Consider the following 11403-nt stretch of genomic DNA (forward strand, 5'->3'; position numbering starts at 1 on the left):
AATCAAGCGACTCAGTGATGATTTTTAGCGAACAGTTCCTGTTTCCTGTTCCATCCGCGGCTGAGAGCGCGACGGGGTCCGGAGGTGGGGAGGCGAAGGTGAGAAAGGAGAGAGATGTGCGGGGGTAGGGTAGCAGCTTGAACTCACACAGACCAGATAGTATGCTAGGGGTAGGCTGAGTTAGTGTAGGGTGGTGGAAAGAAGGTCAGGGATAGAAAAAGAGGGAGGAGGAGGGGTAAATAGTGACTGGGAAAGAGGGGGACTCGTACGTATTTACACTGCGTATTGTTAGCCTTCCTTAGTAACCACGGTTTATCGTTTGCTTAGCGCACCGTACATCAATAGGCAGCTTCACATCTCTCATCGAACTGCAATTTCCAGTCCGGCGTAGTCGCTCCATTGGAAGGGTGATGGTGGTTGTATTGCCGCGGCGTCCCTGATGCCTATGGCTCCGCTGAAACCCCCGCGTCCCTTGTCTGCATAGGGCAGAGGTCATCAGCCTGACTCTCTTCAGCAATTGTTCATTAAACTACTGCTGCCTCCATCCACAGCACATATATCGGCTGATGGAGCATATGCGGGGAGTTGTAGTTGCGCCACTCTAGGACTATTCACATTGGGTTATTGGTTCTTAATAAATTAAAATATACGGTTACTTAACTTTCTTTTATATATTCAACATTTGAAATAGTTGTTATGTGACAATGTAATTGTGATTCAAAGCAGTATTTGTTCATCCCTTTCTGTTCCCTGGGTCTGACTCTTGAAACAATGTAGCAGAAGTCAGTTTTTCTCCAGGTCTGATATTGTGATAATGGGCCACATTGTTTGTGGAGGCAATGCCACCAGTGATGAAAAAAAAAAACCCAAATCATTTACAAATAGCCTTAAAAGAAAACATTGAAATAGGGCTTCCTTGTCATTTAAAATATACTCTCATTTCTATATATCTATTCACATAGGTTGGACAGGTCTGTTGTGCTCATAACTTTGATCAGATACTAAATCACCCACAGTTATATTTTTCATTCATTTTTGTGCAACATCATTGCCATATTGCTTTTGTCCATGCTTGATTGGCAAGTATGCTAGTTTTCAGTTGTTCGCTGATACGAGGTTTTAACTTCCCTCTCTTATCTGTGGGTGTATTTATTACTGTGCAAATATAGTGCAACAGCAGATGCACTGGCTTGTACGATATGCAAATATTTCCAAAGTTGAAATATTCCCTTTTTTCAGTACTAAATATGGTTTTGTTGTAACCCTTTATGTACCAGTCAAGGGCCTGCTATTTTTTAAGTTGATTTGTGCTTTAGGTTAAATATCTGTACTGTAGATTTCTTTATGTTGCTGATTTTCCATGCTTTGTCTGTTGCCTTAGAGTGACATTACTCTCAAGTTTTTTACATTCCCTTACTCCACATCTTGTCAGTCTGTCTTATTTCTGGCAAATAAATTGCTTACTTTGGCCCTATTAGGTAGCAAGGAGAGAATAATGGATAAACACAAAGTGAAGAGGCAACGCTTGGATAGAATCTGTGAAGGTAAGCTCCATTTTTACTTTTTATTTGTTTATCCAAAGGGCTGTCCTAAGTCAGAAACTCTGGCTGTTAAGAGAAGCTGTATCTCAGTGCGTTAACTGCGGGCCATTGCTACTTTGTCCAATTAATTGGCTGCTCTTGGAGAAAACACACGGCACCCTACCAATCCATGTGTTCTGGCTGAAGTCCTCCCCATGTGCACAGTGACAGGTGAATGCTATACATGCTAGTTCGTGCACACAGGGACATATCAGCTTTTTTCTGGTGTAGAAAATGGCACGTGACAGTGCTAAATTCTTTTAATGCCAACATATGAATTGTTACGTTTAGGAAGTTGTTTTTTTTTGCCATAAACGTATTTCCTGAGGCTTTTACATTACCTATCTGATCCCCCATGTTCCTCTGTGAGCGGGCTGCCATATTTGTGCAGCAGTGGTCCGTTAGCACTAGAAGCTATAACTGACAGGCTGAGAAGGGACAGTCAGGTTGGCAAAACAGTCAGGTTCAGGAACTTTAAGTAACAATTACTCACAAAAGCAGCCCTATCAGTGAAAAATTATCAACATGACATATAGGTAACTTTTTATGTAGATTCATATTTTAAAAAGTACAAACCGGATTCCAAAAAAGTTGGGACACTAAACAAATTGTGAATAAAAACTGAACGCAATGATGTGGAGGTGCCAACTTCTAATATTTTATTCAGAATAGAACATAAATCACGGAACAAAAGTTTAAACTGAGAAAATGCACCATTTTAAGGGAAAAATATGTTGATTCAGAATTTCATGGTGTCAACAAATCCCAAAAAAGTTGGGACAAGTAGCAATAAGAGGCTGGAAAAAGTAAATTTGAGCATAATGAAGAGCTGGAAGACCAAATAACACTAATTGGGTATAAAAAGAGCTTCTCAGAGTGGCAGTGTCTCTCAGAAGCCAAGATGGGTAGAGGATCACCAATTCCCACAATGTTGCGCAGAAAGATAGTGGAGCAATATCAGAAAGGTGTTACCCAGCGAAAAATTGCAAAGATTTTGCATCTGTCATCATCAACTGTGCATAACATCATTCGATGATTCAGAGAATCTGGAACAATCTCCGTGCGTAAGGGTCAAGGCCATAAAACCGTACTGGATGCCCGTGATCTCCGGGCCCTTAAACGACACTGCACCACAAACAGGAATGCTACTGTAAAGGAAATCACAGAATGGGCTCAGGAATACTTCCATAAACCATTGTCAGTGAACACAATCCACCATGCCATCCGCCGTTGCCAGCTGAAACTCTACAGTGCAAAGAAGCAGCCATTTCTAAGCAAGATCCACAAGCTCAGGCGGGCCAGGGATCATTTAAAATGGAGTGTGGCAAAATGGAAGACTGTTCTGTGGTCAGACGAGTCACGATTCGAGGTTCTTTTTGGAAATCTGGGACGCCATGTCATCCGGACCAAAGAGGACAAGGACAACCCAAGTTGTTATCAACGCTCAGTTCAGAAGCCTGCATCTCTGATGGTATGGGGTTGCATGAGTGCTTGTGGCATGGGCAGCTTGCATGTCTGGAAAGGCAGCATCAATGCAGAAAAATATTTTCAGGTTCTAGAACAACATATGCTCCCATCCAGACATCATCTCTTTCAGGGAAGACCCTGCATTTTTCAACAAGATAATGCCAGACCACATTCTGCATCAATCACAACATCATGGCTGCGTAGGAGAAGGATCCGGGTACTAAAATAGCCAGTCTGCAGTCCAGATCTTTCACCTATAGAGAACATTTGGCGCATCATAAAGAGGAAGGTGCGACAAAGAAGGCCCAAGACGATTGAACAGTTAGAGGCCTGTATTAGACAAGAATGGGAGAGCATTCCTATTCTTAAACTTGAGAAACTGGTCTCCTCGGTCCCCAGACGTCTGTTGAGTGTTGTAAGAAGAAGGGGAGATGCCACACAGTGGTGAAAATGGCCTTGTCCCAACTTTTTTGGGATTTGTTGACACCATGAAATTCTGAATCAACATATTTTTCCCTTAAAATGGTACATTTTCTCAGTTTAAACTTTTGTTCCGTGATTTATGTTCTATTCTGAATAAAATATTAGAAGTTGGCACCTCCACATCATTGCATTCAGTTTTTATTCACAATTTGTTTAGTGTCCCAACTTTTTTGGAATCCGGTTTGTAGTTTTTTTGTGTCAGTATCGCTTTAAGCAGTAACTGACTTAGTGTGTCTAGTCAGCTTTAGAGGTTCTGTAAGTCTGGTTGAATTTTACACTACTGCTCAAGTTTGGGAAAAAAGCTTGACCTTTGCAATGAAGCAGTGAAAAATGTTATAATTGACAAAAGTATATAATATTTGCAGTCAACCCATTGTTTGTTTTTTTTTTTTTTGCAGTTTCCCTGTAAATGAATTCCTGTCTTCTGTGCATTCTTATAAGTTGATGCATGGGTTCGTGCACATCATGTATAAACCCATTCAAATGGGAATGTAGCAGTTGTCTTTTAATTATACTCTTATTTATGTAGGAATTCGACCACCAATTCTGAATGGTCCAATGCCTGTCCGTCCTTTGGTGGCCCTTTTGGATGGGCGGGACTGCACAGTTGAAATGCCTATACTGAAGGATGTTGCTACAGTTGCATTTTGTGATGCTCAGTCAACACAGGAAATACACGAGAAAGTAGGTAGTGATGATCTGCATGGTCTAGCTTCATTATTTCATAGTTTCACAAAGTATTTGCATTTGTCTAGTTTTTGTGAAAGGCATGAAGATATTACTGTTGAAAATGAGTCTGTGAGAGTCGCTTTTAAACTTCCTTTTTCTCAAAACAGGTGTTAAGTGAAGCTGTGGGTGCTTTAATGTATCACACTATCTCTCTTTCCCGTGAGGACCTAGAAAAATTCAAAGCCCTTCGAATTATCATAAGGATTGGCAGTGGATATGATAATATTGATATTAAGTCAGCTGCTGAGTTAGGTAAGTAGTAAAATACAATATATCTCTCCCTATATTTCCTTGTGTTCAAAATTTGACCCCTAGCTCCCCTTACTGACCTGTGTGTCAGTCAGTGTCACTGCTTTCCAAAGTGTTTTCTGAGGAGTGACGTTGGACTTGAGGTGGGGGTGTGGTTGGCAAATTAACAATAGTTTGTAGGTGAAATGTGAACAGTACCTGTCATGTTTTTTCCTTGCCTGCAAGCCAGACTTGCCTCTCAAGACAGTGCTGGGAGAAGCTGTATTGTGTCTGTCAGATTGTGGTCACTTTCAGAACGTAAGACTTGGGTTGTTTTTCATAGGTGTAGTGAGCATGACTTATTTGGTTAAATCTGGAACATGTCATCTTCCTTCTACTGCATAGCTTTATTCCATTCCAGTCTTTTACTGCCTTCTATTGTTTCCGTAGTATATTTTTTTTCTTCAGTTGCTGTCTTTCTTAGCACTAAGGCTAATGGGACATAGGTTGTTTTCTCAAGTGGCAAGCCCAGTTGATTTGACTTACTACTGCAGATATTATACAGAGGGCTTCTCAGTGGACTGCTAATTTGCTTTGATTCTGCTTTGCAGTACAGTTAGAATTGTACTTTCAGATTTTGGCCTTTAGTGCAAAAAAACCATAAATACTTCATGAACAGTAGACAAAAGGCAATACTGTTTCATAAAGCTCATGTTCTGTTGAAGGGGATAACTTTTTTGAAAGTTTGATTTTTTTGGTTTATTTTTATTGGTAAGTAAAGAAAAAAAAAAACCCTTTCCTTACCACAAATAAAGTTGTTTAGTTCTAAGCCTTATGTGACAATGGGAAAAGCAGCTATCTGTTGATGTTCTGAAAGCTACTACATACACTTAAAGACTTAAGGCATTATACTCTAAATCAGTGCTGTCCTACGTGGTGGTGGGCCGATAATGAAAGCCAGTATTGACCACTCCCAGTTTTTAAACCACGCCCTTGCTGACACAAAAACTTAAGACCATACCGTAAAACCCTTAATACACAGTTAAAAGGTGTTTTCTTCTTTTCTCGCTCTCTCAAGTAATAACTTTATAATCACCTCTCAGTAAAATAAGAGATTTTACTTAGGAGTACCACTGAAAAAACAAATGGTTAGTGCTCACAGCAACCCCAGCATGCAAAGAAACACCTTAGGGACCCACTATAACTAATCGTTCCAAATGTTCACAAACCCCCAGATCAGGTTAACCTGTTTTTTTCAGAGGTGTGCGGTAGGGCAGTCAGAGGCGTGTACAGGCAGCATAGAACAGGAGACAGGAAAACTGATCAGGATCACCCAAGTGCTGTCAGTTGCAAGGGACAGCTGCATTTACAGGCAAGCTTGTGATGTTGCATACATCACACCTATTTTTACAGTGACACAGTGCCGGCCCTGCTCCTACAGTCTGTCTGAGGTGCTAACTATGCAAGTGAGGTGATAAGTTTTAAAGTTTAAACAAGGTAAGCAGTCACATCAGACAGATTTAAGGGTAAATACACACAGAGCTACTTAGTAGCAGCTACTTGTCATTGCTACTAACCATCAGAAAATACCCTGCCATTGACAATGCTACGAATTGCCTCTGCTAAAACACACATAGAGGCAAATATCCATAAATGATCAGCATTGTTATTTTTGTAACCATGGCAAGTAACTGATGCTTGTAGCTCCATATGTCTTCACCCTAAATGTGTAAGCTGCACATGATAGATTTGTGGGCTTCCAGTTGGACAGCAGAAAAATTTTAAAAATATAAAATTAGGTCCCAGATGTTCTGTATACAGTAATAAATGTAGAAATGCATAATAGTTTTAGTAGGGCTTTGTAAGTAAGGTATGGTAGTTATCGCTTCTACCATGAGTTTGGATAAATTCTTTATCACTTTACAATAATGATTTTTTCTTATTTAGGGATTGCTGTATGCAACATTCCCTCGTCTTCTGTGGAGGAGACAGCTGATTCAACTCTATGCCATATTTTGAATCTGTACCGACGTGTCACATGGCTGCACCAAGCTATGAGAGAGGGTAACCGACCAGCAAGTGTGGAGCAGATCCGAGAAGTAGCTGGGGGAGCAGCCAGAATTCGTGGAGAAACTTTAGGCATCATAGGACTTGGTAAACCAAAAACAGCATGATATCCATTATCCTTATCTGGCATGCCATATTGCCATGCTCCTTAAACACATTTTTTCATTTTTAAATTTTCAGGGCGGATAGGGCAAGCTGTTGCTTTGCGTGCCAAAGCATTTAACTTCACAGTCATCTTTTATGACCCTTATTTACCGGATGGAGTTGAACGCTCTCTGGGTTTGCAGAGGATGGCGACTCTTCAAGAGCTACTAATGCACAGTGACTGCATAACGTTGCACTGCAGTCTGAATGAACATAACCATCACCTCATTAATGACTTCACTATAAAACAGGTAAGTGTTCAAATTCATTATTTGGTAATTCTGATAGCTATTGAGAAATTGGGGCCAGACAAAAAAATGCATTCTGTCCGCTCATTTGGCAAATGCTTCTCTGCCGTACCATCAGCAAGTATCACTGCATTCATTACACACTGCATGTAAATGTTTCCCAGTGATAATCTCTTCATTCTTACTGGTGAACATTATTCAAGCCCTCTCCTGTTCTTCCAGTCATCCTTCATGAATTGCCAGGTTGCTAATGGCATCTACATAGATGTTAGTGAGATTTTGATTTTGTTTTCAGATGCGCCAAGGTTGCTTCTTGGTTAATACAGCTCGTGGAGGGCTGGTTGATGAGAAGGCACTGGCTCAGGCCTTAAAAGATGGACGTATACGTGGGGCTGCTTTAGATGTACATGAATCTGAACCATTCAGGTATTAATTCTGTGGAAACAAAAAAAAATGTTAGCAACCTTTATTAAGTATATTTATAACACAACTTGTTGTTTTTCTCCATAGTTTTTCTCAGGGACCCCTGAAAGATGCTCCAAATTTGATATGCACCCCTCACACTGCTTGGTACAGTGAGCATGCTTCAATTGAAGCCAGAGAAGAGGCAGCTAAAGAAATCCGCAGGGCTATAGCAGGTAATGATAATGACTAAAGACAATCTTGGAACTTCTTGTGAGCATAAATATGCAGTTCTAACCATTATAGATCTATTGTTTAATAAATTATTCAAGTTATATCTGAATCTCTAGTTTTCTGGATCATATTTAAATGGATATTGTTTAAATTGAATATGTATTTGTGCAGGTCCAATTCCAGATGCTTTACGAAACTGTGTAAATAAGGAATATTTGCTAGCAGCTGTACAGTGGTCAGGGATGGAACAGGCTACCGTTCATCCTGAACTTAATGGAGCTGGCAGTTACAGGTAAAGTACTTTTTTTTTTTTTTCTTTAATTTTGCTGTATGTGCTTAGACTCCCTTCCTAAAGTAGCTAATAGTTTTGGTTTTCTAGTGTGTGCTTCCGCATCCACTTTCCTACATGCAGATGAGCTGCCTGACCATCGTCATATGCACTGAATCCCTTGGTTCCTATAACGTACTGGGTGAAATGGGAATCTTGGAATAGCCTTTTGTCTCATGAGCATTTTCCTTCTGGGTGACAATATGTTTGTAATCTCCCCAGTTTGTTCCTTGGGTAGTTGACTGTGCTTTCAAGTCAAGCAGTTATCACTTGAATATGCATTAGCTAGCATTTTCAAGCAATAATTGCTTGACCTGTTTATAAATGATAGATTTCCTAAATGCTTAATAAATACTAAGCGTAAATGCATAAAGGTTATTTTAGTTTTAGTATTTCTAGCCCTTTAAAAATAAACAGGTTTATGTTCACCCAATATAAGTTGTTTGTGCTATTAGGTTTCTTGGTGGCCGAAAATATGGACCAATGTAAGTTTAATTTTTAAATGTAGATAGAAATGTGTGGCCCGCATTATTGAAAGTCTGTACTTGTCTGAGCATCTAGTAACAAAGTTGTGTTGCAAAGTCCTAATGTCTGCGCATGTAGCTCTGCATAATTCTATGTTCTCTTTTTGCAGGTTTCCCCCAGGAGTTGTGGGTGTAACAACCACCGGACACCCATCTGCAATAGAAGGGCTGGTTGCCTCCTCGCATCCACTTATACCTTCTGTCTCTCACACCCCTTCTCCTGGACAGACCAGCAAACCTGACCCAGACAGAGAAATTCCTACTGATCAGTAGCAGATTAGCTCTACTTTTTGAATCCCCATTCCCCCTCCCTTTTCTCCTGAACTGCCCCTGCCCATTTTTTCCTTCTTTATTTTTATCCAAACCACCACTCCCATATTTATGCTGTCTCCCCTCCACTTCTGGGGAGAGAAAAGGAATCCAGGTCTTTTCAGCAGCTTTACTGTGGTGAAGAATGGAATCAGGCTGCAAACCCTGAGGTGCATCATCTCTCCTAAAACCGAAAAGGAGAAAGTTCTTATCAGTGTCTGGAAACCTTTAGATATTGCCTTTCAACAGATAATATTTTTTAATCTATTTAGTTTTAATTAAAATACAATACGGGTGGGTTATACTTCTTTCTGTGTGCTGGGGGCAGGCTGATCTAACTTGCTTCCACTAGTTTTGGGATGTCCATCCTGTTGCCCTTTTGTTTTGCTACGAATCTCGAAATTCTTTAAGTTGGAAGTTTGGAATTTGTAGTTCATTTGTTGGAAAGTCACTGTTTGGACATCCCTTGGCTAATAAAGACAGGCTCGGTTGTCTCAGGGAGCTGAGGCATGGCCAATTTTAACAGTAATAGCTGTCTACTTGTCTAGAATGTACCTTAGCCCTTTCACAGTTTCACTTGATTGTCTTACTCGGGCCTTTCTCTAGGAGTTGCTGGTTAAACTAGAGAACAAAAAAATATATAATGGGGAGGGGAGGCAACTGCGTAGCATTAGGTTGTAAAATATTGCAAATATTTCCTCTTATAACTCCTTTGTCACCTTCATAGTGTCTGAGTTATTTATCCGTATACATTAAAATTCAGTTTATTTATTTCTATTTCACTAAAGGTGTTTAGTGATTGTGGTGTGAATGGTAACAAGCACAAAGATGCTTATTTTATGGAACAGTAATATTTAAAAGCAAACTGCTCTTATATGAAAGCCTATGTTGTCAAATAGTATGTAGTGCTTACATACATTGGTCAAGCAAAACAAGAGTTGTGTTCTGTTCTTTCCAAAGGTTAAAGGCACGGGGTGTTTCCCAATGTTTTATCATGCTGACCCTTATGTATTAAAAAAAAAAAAATCCCAGATGTTGAAATCAAATTGTTGTCACTTGCATATGCTGTGACCAAGGTGATTTCACGTAAACTTTTCTCTGCCTTTTTCACCTGTTTTTGCTTGGGGAGGAGTCAGAGACACACAGTACATTTATCAACGACAGAAACAAGAGATCACCATAGTCTGCCAGAGTGAAATTCTGCAGCTCCCCATTCACTTAAGAGATAACCCTTAAATATGTTCCTAAAAATCTATTCAAGAACAGTGACATTTCACTCTGGGTAGCTCTAGTTTCACTCTGATAACTATTCTACATTACCTGAAAATGCTTTGTGTGCCATTATACTAGAGTCAGTGAAATAGTGCTGAATGTTGCAGTTAGCTGTAAATATAGCAAAAGGAAGGTGGTTACTGTAGCATTAACTCTCCATGACATACTGTACTTTATCAAACACCTGATTAATGCAGTAAGCCTTATAGCCATATATTTTTTTATCAGTAACTGTAGAGCTATAGAACTAAATACCTAAAGGTCTTAGAATGAAACTGTCATACTAAATTATTAACTTTCCCTTTAAATTTCCCTATTGTAGTACAAGTATCAGGTATTTTTTACTGACAAGACACGGTAAAGCAGACATAATATATGTTTAGCTTACTACTGTAAATCACCAGTTCTATAAAAAAAATATGTTGGTAAGAAGTCAATCTAAATCCATTATAGCATAATTTTCTCTTGCAGTGCATATTCCATTCCTCTCTCTCCTTGGTTACTTAACTGGAGGCACATGTCAGCTCATATATCGACTCTTCCTATAATTGCACACTACACTGTGCATTGTGCAGTGCCAGGCATGCATGAACCCGAGTGACTGTTTACTTGGAAGGAAGCTTGAGGCAAAACTTTTTGGGGTATTATTTATTTTATTTTTTTTGCTGCACATCCACACTCAGGATATGAAAATTCGATAGTCTGCTCATGCCCAGAAGATGACAGATTTCCCATAGCTGCTTGGATCTTTCTATTTTTTTGACCTGTGATGTGATTTAAGTGAAGAGACTCAGGCCCTGAACAACACAATATAAATCATAAGCTTTACTTGTATAAGAACATAAAAAAGTTATATGTACCCATTACAGCATTTGATATGTTAAATGTTGTTTTAGGGGTTACTGTTTTTTCTATAAAGATCTTTAGTGTATCAGCAGATATTTTTTGATGGAGGGAAAATAAAAAATGTATTTAACTTTTTGGTGTTTGTGAGCTATGTTAACCTGTTTGGAAAAAGACAGCATCATTTTGTTGTGCTGGAACCCTCTGTTCCAGGAGATGTTAATATCACAGAAATAAGGCTTTAGGTTGTATGGGTAATCCTTATTGCACAACATAAGCTTTCATGTAATAGTGATTTGTTTAATGCAATTAACACATTTCTGTGTATTTAGTCAGTATACTGAAATGTAATAGTCCCTTATAGAATAAAGTGGTCCTTAGATTTTGTTCCTATGGGAGTGTGATTGTTTACAGCTGGCCATGCACAAGTTACAGGTTATCTGGTTGACTCATGGATTGATTTGTAGCATATTAGTGGTTAGGCCTGTTTAGTTCACTAATCCAAAGGCCTATAGTGTATGTCCCCATACATGCGTAGAATTTGG

General features: G+C 39.4%; 1 protein-coding gene across 2 annotated transcripts; it reads left to right on the forward strand.

Annotated features, from left to right (window-relative positions):
- ctbp2l (C-terminal binding protein 2 like) lies at positions 1-10991 on the forward strand. Of its 2 annotated transcripts, XM_012959050.3 has the most exons (10): positions 1-98; positions 1479-1544; positions 4060-4214; positions 4367-4511; positions 6435-6641; positions 6735-6949; positions 7242-7372; positions 7457-7584; positions 7754-7874; positions 8545-10991. In XM_012959050.3, exons 2-10 carry the CDS (start codon positions 1496-1498, stop codon positions 8705-8707), a joined length of 1314 nt encoding a protein of 437 aa, XP_012814504.1. In that variant the 5' UTR covers positions 1-98; positions 1479-1495; the 3' UTR covers positions 8708-10991.
- The last annotated feature ends 412 nt before the right edge of the window (positions 10992-11403 follow it).

The sequence above is a fragment of the Xenopus tropicalis genome, chromosome 3 (genome assembly GCF_000004195.4).
Source record: "Xenopus tropicalis strain Nigerian chromosome 3, UCB_Xtro_10.0, whole genome shotgun sequence".
NCBI classification, from domain to species: domain Eukaryota; kingdom Metazoa; phylum Chordata; class Amphibia; order Anura; family Pipidae; genus Xenopus; species Xenopus tropicalis.